At 47.8% G+C, this 19257-nt stretch overlaps 1 protein-coding gene across 1 annotated transcript in view; it reads right to left on the bottom strand.

Moving 5' to 3' along the window:
• Positions 1-19257, bottom strand: part of LOC144174594 (RNA helicase Mov10l1-like) — a 50251-nt gene that overhangs the window by 16376 nt on the left and 14618 nt on the right. Inside the window, exons 5-13 of the mRNA XM_077703366.1 lie at positions 18773-18865; positions 18555-18695; positions 13526-13735; positions 8822-8930; positions 6145-6408; positions 4876-5035; positions 2776-2972; positions 654-722; positions 41-118 (exon numbers count right to left, since the gene is read on the bottom strand). Of these exons, the coding sequence (XP_077559492.1) occupies positions 41-118; positions 654-722; positions 2776-2972; positions 4876-5035; positions 6145-6408; positions 8822-8930; positions 13526-13735; positions 18555-18695; positions 18773-18865 (1321 nt within the window). The remainder of the gene's footprint in view (positions 1-40; positions 119-653; positions 723-2775; positions 2973-4875; positions 5036-6144; positions 6409-8821; positions 8931-13525; positions 13736-18554; positions 18696-18772; positions 18866-19257) is intronic.

Raw genomic sequence — 19257 nt, 5'->3', positions numbered from 1 at the left:
TTTTAAGCAGATAAACAACAGATGGACAAATAAAACTCACATCAAGGTCTCGCTGAAAGCCCAGGAGACGGACTATGTCTGATGAGACAAGCAAGCCAGACGCCCACAGCTTTTCCGTCTAATGAATAGGGAGAATAAGACAAAGAGAGAAATAGAGCACAGTACAAATTATTGACATAAACAAGACACCTTTACACAATAAATTCAGTAGGAAAAGCTGACCAGAGAAAGCCGTCATGTGCAAGCTATGCCAACAAGTAATGAAGTTTTGTCCCTCAAGCAACCATTTTTCTAAACAGAACTTAATCTTTGTATCCACATCGTCAATTACACGCTCCCTATGCATAAGCAAAAAAAGGAGGACTACTTAATTAAGATGTTTTCTTAGTTCCTTGCCCTTCTTAGAATGAAATAAATTGCCATAGAAAAAACATGCCGGCCTCATGCAAGTACGACGCTCAGAAAACACTTTTTAAAGCTCCACAAAATGCCCGCAAATCTGACTCAAACCAAACGTTAGTCATTTGCCAAGCCCTAAGGTAGAAGCCACTACAAAAAAATAAAAATAAAGAACTAAGCACGCAACATGTGAATATATAGGTAAGCACACCAGCTGTGCAAGCAACCTTATGTAAATGGTCAGGGGTACACACCAGCAGGTCGGCTGCGCTGTTCGATGGCGCGCACACGAGCATTCTGCTGTGGCTGATGTTCAGGTAAACCTGCACACAACAATATAAACACTCTCGTCAATGAGGAAATCCTGCCAATAACAGGAAGTGAGAAATGTGACGAATGTTCTCTGGACAACACCCTTACCCCCCCATCTTCAAGCTGTACACCGTAAAATACCGATCAAGCCAAGAGAGCAAACGTCACAGGCCTGCATGTGGAGCTCCATGGTTCTGAGGTAGTACTTTTTGTACTACGTACTCTGACAGATCATCATCTTTGTCATCATCGTTGTCATCGTCGTCGTCATCATCATCGTCATGTCTACGCCCACTGCAGGGCAAAGGCCTCTTCAACATATCTCCAACTGTTCCGTACCTGTGCTAACTGCAACCAATTTACCCCCGCAAACTTCTTGATCTCATCTGCCCACCTAACTTTCTGACAGATAGCAAGAGACAAACCGCAGCTAAGGTAATGATTGATTGTAGGGTTTTAACGCGCCGACGCAACACAGGCGATGAGGCGCGCCGTAGTGGAGGGCTCCGGATTAATTTTGACCACCTGGGGATCTTTAACATGCGCCGAAATCTCGTACACACGGCCAGCTAAGGTAATGGTGCATAAAGTATTTACACGATTGTAAGTCGACTCGAATGTAGGTCGACCCCCACAAAATTGAATCTCTTAAAAAAAAAAAAAAATGTGAGCGCCGCCTAGAAAATCGTATTACAAAGAGAAGCTCTACCGTCAACCCACACAGCGTCTCTACCCTACCATCAATGATCGATGCTCCCACAAGAGCCGTGCGCTCGCGGTATGCGCGGTATTTGTTAAAAAAGAAAAGCTTTTGTAAAAGCACCCAGAATAACCATGCGCTGTGGGTTGAGCGGGAAGAGCACACCCGCTGTGAGATGACAACCATCGAAGCAACTGGCAGCGGCCACAGCCGCGCGATACCAAAACAAACAACATGGCGGCTGACGAGAGCGGCCGCGCGCGATTTACTAACCTCCCACTATCCCGTCGGCGTTGCGCGGGCAACTTTTTCACGCCGGTGTCAACGATTCCGCGCGCGCGGCAGCTTCTGCTGCTTTGAAGTTCTACCATTCTACCTCGTTATGACGTGTGACGAGCGCGGCAGTGGGAGCAGCCTGACGACTTGCCCCAGCCGACTGGCGCCGCCGATGTTTAGGCTTACCACGGTGGCGGATATTTGATTGGCGCTGTCCCTAGCGACGAGGATAATGCTTTATAGTGTCGTTTTGGACCCCATTATCAGCTCCTTTCCTGCACAAAGGTCTTCGTTTGTGCCTTAGTGATATCTTAAAGAGCGGTTAAAAGCGGTCGTAGAGCTACGCGCACCTGTTCGCGGCTGGTGACGCCGCCATATTGCCGCCGCCGATCGCACAGCGCGCAGCATGCGGGTGGAATTCGCGGCAGCGTCAGTGCGGCGCATTTCCGCGAGCAGAAAACGCCCCATGTGGTTCACACTTTAGACCATAACCACGGGAACGAGGGTGCAAAGCAGTCCCCACCTCGTAGCACCCCTATTTCTCGTTTCTCTTGCCGCTACTAGCAGTTGACGGTTCGACTTCGATTCTTAAGTCGACCTCCCAACATTGGATTGTCAAATTTGAAAAAAAAGGGTCGACCTACAATCGTGTAAATACGGTAACATGCTCCACCCCCTCTGCAGGTAAGAGGACTGCTGTTCAGTGACACCACTAGCAACACATTTTTTCTGAATTTTAAGCTCCAACATTGGAGGGCACAGCCCGCGTGCACCTGTGCATTCGACATGCTGCAACTCCTTGAACACTGTCTTAGTGTGACAATGAACTTCGTGTGACCACACACAGCATGCTTTCTAGGCCGAAGATATCTGTGCAGTGCGCATCTTTCCGGTCTTTGAAATCAGCTTAATGGTAGATCTAGCAAATACAGTGGATAAAAAGCTTCTCTAGGATTTCGGCTTGCCAGGTTCGCTTCGAGTACGACAGGTGCACACTGAAAATCTAGGGAAATTACAGCCCTTTGCGTGAAACAGCAGCTCAGAACAGAAGAGCACCCCCAGTCTCAGGAGGGTGGCCAGCAGCCCACCTGCAGGATGGCCTCGACCAGGGTGACCGTCTTTCCCGTCCCAGGGGGGCCCCAGACGACAAAGGGCACCGCGCTGCGGTGGCTGGCCAGAATGCCCTTGACGGCCTCCTGCTGCAGCTCGTTCAGCTGCTCGTTCACCAGCTTCAGGGGCTGCTCGCGTGCGCCACCTTTCACGGCAGCCTCGCGGGGGAACAACACTGCACAAAGGGGTGGTGGGGCACACCACAAGTGAACACAGCACAACCTTCCCTTCTCTAACACGACGCAGTGCTCTCTCTCTCTCTTGGTACATCACGCCTACTTTAGGACTACACAACACACCCCGGACGATGCGCATACTAACAACTGATTCATTAATTCAAAGCACACCAATATGCGCAGAACGTTTCGGGTACGGTGCATCTAAATGATACAGAGCCGATTACGCGACAATGTAAACCTAGCCCTGCCACCCAAATGCTTCCCTTGTCAGCTTCTGCCTCAACAACGGACTTTTACCATTGAAAGCTCTTCTTGCACCATGGTGATCTCCATTAATGCAGTGTTTGATTATTTACACAAACAACATCGCCATCGCAAAGACAATGTAGAACTATACATCGTTATCCTGTGAGACCACCACGACTTTTATGTAACCCACGGAACACTCCAAGTTACCTTATTTTTTACCTCTTCCTTTTTTTCCCCTCTCTTTTGCCCTGCTTCCTTTAGAGCCTTCATTCCCTTCGCTCCATCCCCGCAGAGTAGCATGTAGGCGAATATCGTATTTACTTGCATACTGAACCGACTCGCGTAATGAACCCTCCCCCCAGTTTTCTTCTTGAGAATTGACTTTTTTGTCACTTTGAATAAAAAATGCAGCGGGGATGTTTTTATCTCAGCATGGTTGCTGATGCTGTAGACGATCTCAGTAACTTGATATCAGGCCACAGTACACGCAGAAATGCCAAAAACGCATTCCAACAAAAAGAAATCGCAGCAGTAGCTGGAGACGTGAGCAAGAATGCTGTGGCTCACAATTTAAAAATTGCACGCTTGCGGTGCGCCACCTGCTGAACGCAAAACAAACCTTGTGCCATAAAAACGTTGCGGCGTGCGAACAAAGCGCAAAATGCACTCCGCACTTATTCCCTGCTTTTTGCCGTTCTGGCTCGTTTTGGCGTCGTGCGAATAAAGCATTAAACGTACTCCGCACTCCTCTACTCTAGCTGTTCTGCGACGTCACCATTACGCTCCGTGGTTTTGTTTCTCAGATGTGTAGCGACCTTTTTTTGAGCTCCTGGTGCGCTCCGTACGATGGGCCAGTACATGAGCTACACAGCCGGTTTTAAGCTGAAGGCGGTGCAGCATGCTTTGATGCACATAAAAACCGCGCGGCTGGGTGGCACTTCAGTGTTGACCCAGCGCGTGTACGCTACGGGCGAAGAAAACGAGGTTTTTGGGCAGTGAACAAGGTCGGCAGTGTGTTTCGTGGGCCCAAAAAAGGGAAGTTTTCGAGTGTGAGAAAATAATTTTTGGAGTGCCTTGACGGCACGGAAGACGGTGCGCTGTGGGCTGACTAGTGTGTGAAGCCGCTAGCGATTTCAGTGAGGAGGACAGCTCCATGGCGAGTAGGGGGCCACTGGCATGTTCAGAATAAAAAAGAAAATCCATTACATAATCACCCAGGTGTTTTTACGAAAATGGCAAGGCTCTGACGCGCTTCTCTTAGCAACTTTATAGTATGGAATTTCAACTTTAAAAAAATCTGTTGCAATTTTTTCCTGCATAATCAACCCTTCCCCCAAATTCATGCCGAATTTTCTGGAAAAAAGGTGGATTCATTACGCGAGTAAATACGGTAGATGCCAGCTGACCTTTCTGCTTTCTTCTAATAAAGAGCGCTCTCTCTCTCCGCATGTGTGTGAGCGTCTCGACCTCGCAATCTGCAGAAGCTACCGACGGCATGCTTACACACTTTTCTGCTTTCATAATAGCGAGGGCTTCCAATGTTCCCATCTTTTTTTTCAAGTGGCCAACGACCCTGCGACGACATTGTGATGACGGCCAACGACACTGCGGCTGCCTCCCTCTCCTCCAGCACCGTGGCTGTGCACTCACCCGAGTGGAGCAGCGGCTTGCACAGGCGCACGGCCAGGTGGCAGCGCCGCAAGGGAGTGCGATTGAGCAGGAAGCGCAGCTCCCACCTCTGCAGCGGGTTGGTCGCCAGCTCCTGGTTGAAGGTGGGGCTGAATCGCAGCAAGGCGTCCTCCGATACCACCTGCAGGCAAGCCGGCACGGCGGTCAGGGAGGGATCGGAAGAGGCGGGTGACGCAGGTATAAAGACCGCACTGACAGGGATAAAATAACATAGCTGAAAGTGGGTTTTAGTAACCGATCCAGTTTGAATAGCCCTTGTGACTGCCTTTCCTAAATTGAACAATTCAGCAACGTAGTTTGAAGAACGCACTTTTGGTCTTGCTTTACAGTCACAATGAATGCGATGACGCCAGGCATCAGTTCAGCATTTGTACTTGCTCTCATGCGCCTTTAAGGGACACTGCTCTCAAAACAACTTTTAATTTTCAAGTAAACTTTGTCAAACTTGCCAGACTTGCTGCCTTTTCCACACTGATTTCAAATATGCCATTATTTTTTCAGCTGGTCAATTAGTTTCCAATATAATTAGAGATAATTGGCCATTTTTGGTCAAACAATAGACAAAACAGTGTTGGTCACAAAACTGTAATCTTTATATTTTTCAAAGCTATGAACCCTGGTGAATGCAATAATTGAAGCAGTTTTTTTGATACACTGCTTGGAACTAATTTTACAGCTCATTAAACTTCGGTGTTTGAAATAGGCACTCAAAATGGTTCCTTGCCGCTGGTGCCACCAAAGTTTATTGAGCTGTAAAATTAATTCCAAGCGATGCATCAAAAAACTGCTTCAATTATTCCATTCACCAGGGTTCATAGTATTGCAAAATATAAAGACTACAGTTTTATGACCAACACTGTTTTGTCTATTGTTTGACCAAAAATGGCCAATTATCTCTAATTATATTGGAAACTAATTGACCAGCTGAAAGAATAATGGCATATTCAAAATCAGTGGGAATAAAGCAGCAAGACTAACAAGTTTCACAAAGTTTACTTCAAGTTTTAAGAGCAGTGTCTCCCCTTAAGTCCCTAAGATCGTGAAAAAAAATAAAGGGGGTGACTAGCATAAAACCAAAGTGCAAGAGACCTTCGGGCGCAAAAGTCAATTTGTGTGGGCAGGTCACAGAGAAAATGCAAGACCTCCAAGACCCAACGAATGTTGAGGACCACCATGCCAGCCCATGCCAAACAGAGCACGCAGAGTAAGCGGTGAGAGACGAGGCCCCACCCTGTGCACAAAGCCCTCGTAGTTGATCTCGCCGCCCTCGGTGGTGTCTCCGCCGACCGGCCGCACGATGACGCGGTCCCCCAGCCTGGGCGGTGGCCGGGCCTCCCCGAGCCAGTCGGTCAGGTCCAGGCGCACGGTGCCCTGCGCCTCGAGGCGCATCAGGGCCGGGCACAGCGTCTGCTCCTGCAGTTCCCGCGTGTGCTGCACCTCCTCCAGGTGGAGCAGCAGTTGCAGCTTCTCCACATAGTTGCTCGGCTGCAAGGGCTGGGGGGCAAAGGAGAGGGAGAAGTCATCATTCCTCCTCACAGGGCACACAGACTACTTCCACTTGCAGCTTTCCGACCAACATGCCTACGCAACACTCACTGACAGAATCACGAGGAGACCTTGTGGCAACAGATGGACATCTTGTTATGAGAAGGAACATTGCCCCTTTCATCCCTCTCCCTCATCACATCAGGAGCAGAATCCATATTCTGCTACTCAACCGAGATGCCCAAGAGAGAGAACGTTAGTTTGAGAGGCCGCACAGTACTAATGTCTGCAAGACTAGAAAGCTGGTTTGTGCTTAAGTCTAGGAAACATTGCCAAGCTGGCGGCAGTTTATTACAGCAAAATAAACATACGGCTGATTTCTAGAACAGCTAGGTTATGCGAGAGCAAGAACCCTTGTAGCGACGATGCGTACGTGCAAGAAATAATAAATGTGTGGCCATAACTACCGGCCCATCAAAGCTATAAGCTGGTGGCAGTTTACTACGGCAAAATAAACATACGGTTGATTTCTAGAACAGCTAGGTTATGCGAGAGCAAGAACCCTTGTAGCGACGATGCGTACGTGCAAGAAATAATAAATGTGTGGCCATAACTACCGGCCCATCAAAGCTTCTGCCCATGAGTTGTCTTAGTTTAAATGCACAAGTGCTATACAGATACCAATCAAAGCTAACCAGCACTTGTGAACTGGTAAGTATATATACTAAAGAAAGATGTGACAGCGAAAGAAATGCCTGCTTGTATTAGAGAAGCTAAAGCACAGGGAGCAGTTCAATTTACAACAGCAGGCAGACTCAAACACAATAAGCCCCTTGAATAGCAGATTCATTGCCTTCGTTACAGTGGCTACACAGGCAACAAGGTTTACTGCCAAGAATGTGAGCAAGCTTTGCTCAACAGCAAGCTGCACAATTGGCCCTCAAATGTTTACTGCCGTGACAGCCAAGCAAAGAACCAGAAAAATAATCCAAATTTTGGCTTCCACGTGCTTGGGGCTGTACTAACACAACTGAACGTGCTTGTGCAAGGCAAGAGTTTAAAATTAATTAACCCAGGTGTTAATCAGCCAGTTTAACACTTTCCAGCCCACGGGAAAAGCAGTGATTTCGGGTAGACTAGCAAACAATTTTTTAAAAACCCCATCAAAAAAACTTATGTGTCAGATAAGTGTTGTGGGAATCGTGGAGAACCGCGTCCTGCGATCCCGAGCCGGCACACGCTTCGGGGAGAGACGTGTTGTGCTGAAACCAGTCCGGCGCTCCGCTGGTTCGTCGGCATCCCCCGAGAGATGGCACCACCAGTCCGTGCAGGGAATAGGCGTGCGAGCAGTGCCGCAAACGTGTGCATGCGGGAGACGGGGAGAGTCTCGCCGGAGGCCCAGTCGGGGCAGGATCGGCGGATCAGCACGGCGGTGGTGGATACATGTATCTCAGGTGGGAATTGTTGTTTGTCGAGCGCCGTGAGTGCCTGCCTCCTGTTCGCAATCACGACCCAGACGGCGTGATTCGTAAACGCTGTCGAGCCTTGCGCTCGCATGCTTTGGGATTCCCCAAATAAATGGCTGTGCTTCGGCACTACTGTCTACTGCGTTCTCGTATTGGCGAACCTCGCTGGGCTGCCGTAGGCTCGGGAGCCAGCGTGGTTGACACGCAAGGAACTAGCTTGGTTGCTTACGCCGGAGTACTGGCTAGGTCGCCCCGAGGAACCCCCTAATATCCCACAGTGTATGGTATCAAATTGTACAAGAGTAACTTTCCTTTGCAGTGGTAATTGTTCCAAACAGGAATTTAATTTGAAGAACAAGAAAAATAATCTGCACAGAAATGTTTTGGGACAAACGACAGTGTTTCTCCACACAGAAACTATCAGTGCAAAACTCCTGCAAATATCAAATGCCTAACTGCAAAATTTCTTGACTTACAAAAAAAAAAAAATATTAGCACTAGTGGGTTTAGTGCCATTGTGCAAAGAAGCTCCTCAAAACATTGGCTGACCACATATGCATCACAGAAAACATTGGTTATCTGCTCCACTCCTCCTTGTTCAAATTTACAGTTTTGATACTTATGCATTTTCTGGGGCACAGGGGTATCAAGAGCTGGGCTGGTTTGGCGTGTTGTCGCTTTCGGTGCTGAAATCCGATGGCAAAGTTTTCTGCGGAGTCACTGCTGCTAATGTCATTCAAAAAGCTGCATGTATAATCGTTCAAATTGCTAAAACTGCGGCATTTCCACCACGCCCCAGTGCGTGATGTCGATGCCATCTCCGTATCATCCGAGCACCCGTCACACGACACTGGCGGTGCTTTAAAAAATCGCACCGTGTATACAAACAAGTAAAAGAAGATGCAAGTACAAGCAAGGATAGAGACGAGCGGACATTTGCTGGAGTCCAGTGGTACCTGCCGGAGGGAGATGCTGACGAATCTCTCCAGCTCCCGACGGGACATCTTCCAGAACTTGGCGTTCACTGGGAAGTGGGGAAGACCCACTGGAAGCTTGCCCTTTCGCCTGTGTGGAGGCACAATAAAATATAGGGCACATTATAAACCAAACACGACAGATACAGGGCACGACACTGCCCTCAAACTAGCAGTGCTACTTTAAGCCTTATCAAGAAAGCAGCCGCACATTGCTTTGTTTCGTATCATTTTTTTCTGATTTTCTTTCCGGGCATCGCCACTTATAAATTTTTCTCCTCCCTCAGTGATAAATTTTGTCTTTAGTTATTCCTTGAGACAAGTTACGACTGCATCACTTTCAGAAAGTATTTAAATTACGGTATTTACATTAGCAGATCTACAGCTAAGCCGTCCCTTTGCAGAAAGAATAGAAAACATGCAGGCTCAAAAGAAAGAAAGAAAAATAAAAAAGATCCCAAAGAAAGCATCACACCTTAAAAACAGACCATTCACCGATAACAAAGAAACAAGCATTCTTTAAAGGGACAGACAACCGATTTTTGTGCAGGGCATGTCCTCTAGCTCATATGAAAGCCAGTGTTTTATATACCAGTGTAACTGCAACATGTCGTTGCTCCGGCCCTCCCATTCGGCACGTCCCGCAGAAAGAAATGTAATTCGACTAACTCCGCAATGTGCCACAAGGTGGTGGTGTTAGCCAAAGGGTGGGTAATATACTGAAAGAACAGAGAGAGAGAGAGGGGTAAAAAGGGGTGCAAGGGCAGGAAGGGGGGGGAGTAATGCGAGTTTAAAACCGGCGGGGAGGGGGCCCATTAGGTTAGTGAAGGGTAGGGAAAACAAGTAGAACAACACAGGCAAGTCAGTTGGTGACAACTGACTCCCAATACAAAGGGAGGGCCTTTAATATAATCATCATCATCATCATCCCCATCGGCCGCGTGTGCCGACTCCCCTGAATGGCTTGGTGGAGATTGGACGGCTGGGTGTCTTCGCTGTCATAATTCCTCCTAACTCTCCTGCGTGCGTTAGTTTTGACGAATTAAGAGACTTGACAATGATGTTATGAAGTCGGCTTGTCTCAGCAGCTTATAGAAATTGAACTGAAGCAAAGGTGTGTCAGTGATCAACGAAAGGTCGACCAATGTCTCAAGCGTGTGCGAGCATATGAAGTGGTACGCAGTACTCTCTTGGCCCCATAGCGCGAAAAGGTAAGATTCAGGCCACTGCAACTCAAAGTGAAATTTTAACCGCATATATATGTGAAATGTTACACCGCACTGAAGTGTTTTCTGCTCGTGACGACATGCGAACACTTTAGGATCCTACATTAGTGTATAAAGTGCTGATTATATTAAAAAAAAAAGGTCATTGCCATTCCACTCTGTGAAGGATGACCAGTGGAACAGCAGGGTGTAATCCAAGAAGCTCATGAAATGAACACATAGTTTGTCATTTGTGACTGAACGTATACTTCCCAGTTAATTAGCTTAATGAAACTTGGAGGGACTATATAGAGTATATTCTAGCGGACAACCATGGAGCTGTCCGTTTCCCTCTCGTAGATGCATTGACAGCAGATGAGAATTCGCTCTTCGCTGTAACTACGTAATGGTGAAAAGCAGACAAAACTTGGCAAAATGTTAAAGTTGTCTCCGCTGCTAATTGTCATATAATTTACTTAGTTTGGATAAGACAAAAGTTACAGCCATTTTCTGTATACACACACTCCCCGTATACGACTACGTAGATCAGATGGGAATTCTGTTAACATTTAGAACATCACTGTAACCTAATTATATGACTATTAAGTGAACCACAGTGTAATGATGGAATCGCCCTAGTGGCCTATTTCTTTAAATTTTTTTTAGGATACCAAGATTAGATCGACATATACAGAGCAAGCACCAGAAAGTTGGCTTTACTGCAAGATAAATGCTGTCAACGCAACTTTTTTTCTCCACACCCTGTCGTCGCATGCAGTGCTTGGGCGGAACCTAGCCTGTAACATTTCACCACTAAAAACATTCACAGAGACACTTTGCTTACTTGCAGGAATACGAATGCGTTCCTACAGGAAAACGTCTGTCGTGGTTGTGTCACCTTTTATTTCGACAATGTCTTAGTCATCAGAGGGATATGTCTGGCATATAATAATCTACGCGTTGTAAGGGTTGAGGAGGTGTCCATTAGGAGTGGTTCTAGCTGCAGTGAGAACTAGCCTCTTTGTACGCCTTGCGTCATTTTTTTTTGTTCCCTTGCATCTTCTTGCGAGGCCTGCCTCCTGTGGTCACCCACGTTTCACAGCTCCCGCTGAGAACTGTGGGCCTGAGTACCAGTCTATAAGGTCGCAGCGCATTCACTGGACATTTTGCAGGCGAAGTGTGTTTGACTGGCTATTTGTTGGCTATAAGTTCCATTTCCAGATTCAAATAAACCATGTTTTCTTTCATTGTATTTTCTATGCGCGGCCTGCAATTTTTGGAACCATATCTCGCTTGCGCTGACCCCCCGACTCCACATTTTTGCGTAATGAAGTATTTAATTCTTCCGCAGTGATTATGTAAATAAGCCATGCAGCTTCTGGACTCTCCCGTGCACATGCGGTAGGTAACTTTTTAGTCTGAACATAAATGACTAAAATTCAATTGTTGCAGTGTTTAATGTGCAACGCGATGCAGGCGATGAGGTGTGCCGTAGTGGAGGGCTTCGAATTAATTTTGACCACCTGGGGATCTTTAACGTGCACTGAAATCTCGTACACGCAGGCATTTTTGCTTTTTGTCTCCATCAGAAAAGCAGCCGCCGCGGCTGGGAATCGAACCCGCGCCCTCGTGCTCAGCAGCACAACACCTTCGTCACTGAGCCACCGCAGCAGGTTGGCTAATATTCAAACCAAACATTTAAGCTAAATTACCTCTCAGATGTGCCCTGAAATCAGTAATGAAAAGTTCTTGTATTTTAGGTATCCATATCAATTACAGTGATTATTGCGCTTGCCAGTGGGCACCGAAATACCTTGAAGAACAAAATAAAAATGGGGTACATCTAAGTAAGTTTATTCTTTTTGTTTGTTGGCGCTGAAATCGAAAACGTAATAGCATAACGCACATGTGCCACAGAGAATGCCAGGTCGCTCAGGAATCATTCAACACAATTCGCTTCCTGCATTTTTCAGTCTATTAACAACGCAACAGGTGTTACCTCCAATAAACATTCATTCAAATGCCAGAAACGAGAGCAGCCAGTGTGGGGATGAGGCGATCACATATATCCCAGTCTCAATTTAACAGCCTTGGCTTTACAGAATTGCATTAAGACCGTACACCCCCGTAAGAAATAACAATACTTATTTATGAGTTGAACATCATTTGAACGCAGCAAATTTCCCACCAGCGGTATTATCAAAAGGCGCGAGACACCGCATGCGAAATAACCCCGTCTAGTTGCCGCCGTAGGTGACAAATGCATCACCAGGTGCTATAATATTGCTTTCCATTTCTTAAAGCAACTACGGCCGCTTATTTTAAGTGCAGAGCACTTTAGAGGCTCGCCTTGTCGTTGTAGCTCGCTCGCTGGACCCAAGTAGATCTCCACATGGCGTTCCGTCATCACGGCATGATCCAGAGGCTTCGAAACTCGTGAACCGCTGGCACTTGCCATACATCTCCCCACTGTTTAGCGCAAAGAAAACTGTAGGTACATTTGAGGCAAAATATATGCAATTAACTGGCAGCGCCCGCATCCATTTAGCTAGGAATGCTCGTTGGGTTTTTATGCTAATAAGCAAAAAAAAAAAAAAAAAAAAAAAAAAAAAAAAAAAAAAAAAAGGCATGCAATGCCAGTACGTGCGGGAGGAAAAGCAAGCACGAAAAGAACAGGCAGGGGGCGCGCGAGCACTGTGAAGGTGGGAAATTTGAATTGCATTGGGTGGTAGCAATGAGCGGATAACGGCGCTACAGACCATTATGGCGAATCACTGCTCTGCACTTTCAACAGTTTTTACATTGAGTGGAACGCCTTTAATTTCTTTTGTGTGTGTGTGACATACAGAGTGCAAAAGCTGTCAAAAGCCATTTTGTGGAGCGCCGCAGCATGGACAGCAGTTAATTTCATCCTTCGGCTCCACGCGCTGCAGTGCGGCGGAAGACGGCGGAACGGCCCCTTCGGGATTACGCCCTCTCCGGCCAAATGGGACAGCCGAAGAAACTTTGTCGGTTTCAAAGCGCAATTCAGAAACCGCATACAGAAACAGGCAAGGTTGCGCATTATTGTTGTTTTAGCCGGTGTTACTCTTTATATACCTCTTTTCACCTCACGTGCAGTTAAAAGTATGCTGCCGCATGGCTCACTGTCATGGTTTCCAGCATTCGTTTTGGCAGGCCATGTATGGCTCATAAATCTAAAAATTCTTATTCAAAAAGCTCTTGGGAGCTATCAGCAAAACTGCTTCAGGTTAAGGTTTAAGTGATGCCCCATCATTTCGGATAGAGAAATCGTACTCGACAAAAATCGGTTTCCTGTCCCTTTGAAGTCTGACATTGAGATCCTGTCTCTAAGAATGACTTCCTACGAAAAGCAAGCCTCCAGAGGACAGCGGCAGGAAGTTGACTCAGCCGTTGAATTTCAAGGCGAGGAGCCGCAAAAAAGGGGGACGGGCACTGCGTTGAGTGGCCTTTTTCTTACATGGGACACTGCTCTCCAGGCACGGTCCAGAGCACCTGCTGAGATATGCGGGCGGCGGTTGTGGTCGTTCTCCTGACGGAAGAGGACAGGGGCATGGTGGACTGCAGCTGCCTCTCCAGTGGGTCCACCACGCTGACAGTGGCCACGCAGTAGACGACAAAGCCCTCCTCGAACTCCAGCTCGATCCTCTCGTGGCTCACGCCCACTTGGCTGCAAGCCACAAAAAGAAAGTCAATGTATCCGCAAAGGAGTGCACTGCCAATGTTGGTACTATCACGAGGAGGAGACCCCTGCTACCTCACAAAGCACACCTGCAGTCTTTGACTTCGGGACCTCCTCCTGTATATACCCATTGTATGTTGTTTTTTTCTGTTAAATAAACCACCATCGAATCGAAGTTATAATTACGCACTGCAAAGCCTAAACTTAACCTTAGAGTGGCCTCCCAAAGAAGAACAGGGAGAGAGCTCTTAGAATCCTATTGCCATGGCCTTGAAGGGGTACTCACACCAATTTTTGGGGTTGACACTATTATACAGTTTGCTTCCTTTGCTGAACAGAATACCCCGACTGAAATATGAGCGCCCTGTGATGCGTGGAACGTACTTTAGTTTGACGTCATATATCGCACCGAACGGAACAGATCGTGGAGTGGTATGCATGCAGCAAATTGGCATCAGCGGGACGTCATCCCGTGGTAGAGAAGACTGGGTGACACGGCCGAGATTCTTGGATGTTTGGAAGGAACTCGGCATGTCACTTCACACACGTGGCTCGACGAGCCACCAAGCAGCCGGCACAGTGCTTGCAGAATACACGAACTGGTGCACACAGCCTCTGTTACACGTGTCACTGGTCGCAGGAACCACACTCCTTGCGAAAAAGAAAATTTCACGTGCGGGAAACGAGATGAAGGTATAGCTGAGAGAGAGAGAGAGTAAATGTTTATTGAAAAGGAGAAGAGGTCGGCCTGAGAAATTGATCTTGGGCCTGCTACTTCCCTCTGGGGGGAGGGTACTGAGGAGAGAAAGAGAAAGGAATGAATATGGAAGGTATGGGAAATGACAGTGAAAGAGACAAATGAACTATGTACAAACAGTAAAACCAATACACGTCTCACGTACAACAGGGCGCTGAATCAGATGACTACAGTTCACTTTTTAGCACATGACTATCATCCATGAAAAAAAAAAAAAGGAAACTGCTCATACATTATTTCGCAGTCTGTTCAATTTTGTCGCAACCTAGAGGCGAGAATCCAAAGAGGAGTCACCAAGAAATGTAAACAGGGCTTTAACGGCTAGGCTTTGCTTCCTGTTGTCAGCCCACGTGCCCAAAATCTTTTGTTCGGACAGAGGGCGAGTGTCCAAGCGAATCGCAATAAAAGTCACCATCTCCCCATCAAATATTCACAGCGATGGCGGGCATAACACCTTCACACAGCACAGTGCTGGCGGTGGGGTGGTCGAACCAATGCCTCCACCTGCCTTCGCAGTGTTATGACGCCCGTTGAAGTCATTACGTGGTTCTGCCATACATGCCCTCCAGGCTCAAAGAAATGGAAGCCGAAACTGACAAGTTTGAGGTTTAAAGTTCTGTTCAGCATTGCTGGGCCCTTAAGCATCACTAAAAGCAATAAAAAAGGAACATAAAAATTTCGTGTCAGTACTCTCTTAATGCCAAAGGTGAAGTCATTGAGGTGAACATGGATGATAAAGGGAATAAAGAGGCGGTGTGCACCAGGTGGCGTGGCACCTTTACTCTGCCTGGAGCCACTAAATAAGCTACACTTAAAGGGACCCTGCAACACTTGCCATCGAGTATTAGTAATGTGTTTTGGGATAAAGTCTATTGTCCCAGAAATCTCCTACCGCAAGAATTATGAAAATCCGTTCACAATTAACGAAACTACGCGCGATTAGAAATCGCACATAATCGTTCCCTCTCAACTCGACCGCGGAACGCGACGAAAGCTGCGCGCTCTCTCCCGGAGAGGGGGGCGGCTCGCGGCGTTCTCTTTGGCGGCCTTCGATATATCACATGCCGGGTAGTTTTCTCCTTTTCTCCGCAACGCGGAGGGGCCTATTTCCGGAGGTCTGGTGCCACAAAAAAGCAGGCATGGGTGCCTGCTCGCAAGTGCGCGCACGGGCTGGTAGGGCGTTTTTGAAGCAATAAACGTTTGTAGTCGAGTGGTCCCGTTGAAAAGGAAGTATTGAGCTCATCACTCAAACTCCGCCGGCACTCAAAACACAAAATAAATGGCAAAACTGTGCCTACAGGTTCAGGCATAGAAGAGGTTCGTACACAGCGATGACGACGACGGAAATGGGAGAATCTAGCCGCGAAGTTGACCAGTGACAGCCGATCGGGCAGCCATGGCCTATGTGACGTCCCTTAGGCCATACATAATGAGGACAACTGAAGAGAGAGCGGTTGGTTTTTCCGCGTCTTTCACATCGATTTGCGCGCTCACCGCTTCACGTGCACGTGTAATATTTGGCTCAGGTATTCCTGGCAGTGTAATCTAAACGTCGCGCAGGTTTACTTGCACTGCTCAAAGAGTGTTGCAGGGTCCCTTTAAGAGTAACGACACTGCCGCACGGCGGCAGCCATTTTGGTGCCCGATGCCAGGGTGGCCAGCTTTATGCGCGCTATTGCGGCTGACATTGACAGGCGGAATAGGTCCAGGCGCTGCTTGGCAACCTTGACAGCTGTGTTTACTTTGCGCAGATTCAGAGACAGCGCGCCGGTGCAACGCGCTGTCAGGTGCCGGGTCAGGCTCGTTTACGCTAGCGTAGCTTATTTAGTGGCTCTGGGTTACGCTAGAACCACTAATTAAGCTACGCTTTCTAAGTGGCCATAGGTTACGCTAGGCCACCGTCGTTCTTTCCCAGTGGCAAGTGATTCAGGCGTTTTCCACCATCCCGCCGGTTGAAACAGCCCAGTACAGAGCAGCACCGCATCGCTACTCTGTCTGGGGGCTTAAAAACTCACCCTAAACATGTCATACAGCCGCACTGCGCTCGGAAAATCCTGACTTATCGAAGCACGCGTGCGGCAACACAAATGAGGCCCTAAAATGTCAGCGCCCATGGGTCTTCCAGGGGTAAACAAATGTCACGTGACAAGTTTCGACCCATGGCCGCTGTCCGCGGCATACGATAATGACAGAAAAGAGTGCCGATACTCTGAAACCTGATGTAGTGGCTATAACTCTGCCAGGTAACGGCAAATGTTTGGCTCCTAAACACTTTCTGCGTCCCCCTTGCCTAGAAATTCCAAGAAACAGGAGGCATGAATCGACATGTTTGCTGTTTACTAGCAGGCACGGGAAAAGAAACCACCCCATGTGATGTAACCCAACCTCCTCCTCCTCCCACCACAAGTGTCACTCCCCGGGTATCCGCCTTCACCGAAAAGTTCTCAATGGGCCGCTACGAATGCATCTCTCTGGTTTTCGTGGCCCGAATCGTGAAGCGTGTCCCATAGTAACCCAATTACATCACCAGTACAAAAATTGTGGAATCGACCAGTTGCTTTTTTTCTCGCAGGTACGGACAGATTTTATGTCACACACTGCCCAAGTGCACACACAACTCTGGGAGAAATCTTAGTCCTTATCAAGTTGTGTCAGAAGTGTTTAGGAGATACTATAAAGTTAAAGGCACAAGTTGATAAAGACTAAAGTATGGGAAAAGTTCAGAAAAGGAGACTGTAGCAATTGGACCCTCCTTGCCCTACATCGGTCAACACCATTTAACTCTTTCAGGAGCCGCTTGCTATTTCCCCAACAAAATTGTTTTTGTTGTTTCTATTCTCTGTATCTCACCAAATAAGATGAATTGGCAGGTTACTGACCACAACACAATCTTAGTTCTTTTGCAGTCATGTACAGAACTGTGTACATAGAGTCACAGAGTTCTGGAGTGTCAAGTAGTGCTGAATATTTCCACATACGTATATATTTGTGTAATATGCGTTGTTCCTATATTTCTTGGGGCCACAAGTCTTTTGAGAAAACAAGGAGAAAGATTTGAAAAAAAAAAAAATTCCCCCGCACCTCCCCGAAGGGAATCGTGCAGAAATGCGAATGCATTGTGTGCACCGATGAGTGCGTAATGCTCACGTTGCATTGTGTTACACTTCTTTCTGGTGGTATCGTTGCTGCGAGGGATTCGACTTCACCGACTTCCATCGCTATCAAGGCACCAGTCGGCAAGCAGTAATGGGAAGGTGCGCCGGACGAGGAGGGTACCGGTAGCCGAAACTCACGCTCATTGAAGGAATGCGCCCGTTGACCAGAGACTCGCGGCATGAGGCACACACCAGGTACGACCTGAACGGCGCCAGACGAGGGTTGTCGTCACAGACTGCGATGATGGCGTCACCGTTCTCATCACCTCCTCTTCCAAACTCGTTCCAAAGAACCCGAAGCGCGTTCAAACGACTAGACTCCTTCTTGATGTTCCCGAGCGCGTAACGCGTTCGGCATTACGCGCTCTTCGCTTCGCAGACTGGTCTTCTTCTTCTCCAACCGATGATGATGACGTGGAAGCAACTGCAGTGACGTCACCGCCAGGGAGAGGCGTAATGCTCACGTTGCATTGTGTGAACCCCCGACTAAGAAATGCATTCGCATTTACGACGACGACGACGACGACGACGAAGGCAGAACTACGAGGCGCGCGCTCACGTGCGATCGTGCGGGAGGAATGCAGGCGCACGCCGGCCGCCAACGGAGCAAGACAACCCCCGGCTAATAAATGCATTCGCATTTAAAAGCTCACCCAGTGAAGGCGTCGCGTGCTCCGCCATTTTGTTTGTTTACAGTCAGAGTAATTTTACTAGCCGCCAGATAGCTCTAAAATCTTCATTGTTAGACGAAGGATATAAAATTATGCTAAACTAGCAAAAGCATTCACTATTGGTATTTCTTTTTATAAAAACCTCAGGATTGAAATGTACACAGTTGTGTACATAGCGTCTGAAAGGGTTAAAACGAACATCTAGTTCACGGCGGTCTCCTCACCTTGCGGTGCACACGAGATCCAAGGAGTGCTTGTCACCGGACGCAATCAGGGTGGGCTGGAACGCCCTGGCGTGCGCCACCTGCTTCGTGGACGAGCTGAGCTTGCACGCCAACAGAAGGTGCGGCACTCCCGTCCCATTCCTATCGCGAGGAAGGAGAAGGCCGCATCAGACCAGAACCGACTCCCATTCCCGCCGCAAGAGAACAGCTGCACTCACGTAATGCAGAGCTGCAGGGTGTGGCTCTTTCCGGGTTCCAGTTGGCCAAAATCGATCGTCTTTGGCACGTCGAGGCCTCTCGGAATGGGTGCGCTGTGGAAGGCCATGCGCACAAGGATTAGAGCTCAAGTCGGCATGGGGAACTTGCAATGATACTGTACTGCACTTGCACAAGAAAGACAAAGACTGAAGAGAGGCGACACGACACACAATGCAACTATCAACAATAGTAACTGCAACAATAACTGCGGCTGAAACGTCACTACGTATCACCACATTCCAGAAAACTCCAGAAAACTCCCACTGTTCTATTCTGAATTACGGAAAAAATGTGACACACGGCCTTCCTCGCCTGACGCGAGATGTCTTCACTACCTTGTCCTAAATCTTCAACACATCAAGTAGTTGCATTAGTAACATCAACCCTTCTTTCCAGTTGACGATACCTTGAAAGTCAACGACATCAAACCACTCCCGCTTTGCTT

The sequence above is a fragment of the Haemaphysalis longicornis genome, unplaced genomic scaffold, assembly GCF_048455015.1.
Source record: "Haemaphysalis longicornis isolate Haplotype H1 unplaced genomic scaffold, Haemaphysalis longicornis Haplotype H1 scaffold_3, whole genome shotgun sequence".
Lineage (NCBI taxonomy): Eukaryota > Metazoa > Arthropoda > Arachnida > Ixodida > Ixodidae > Haemaphysalis > Haemaphysalis longicornis.
This window is presented reverse-complemented; position numbering and strand designations above follow the sequence as displayed.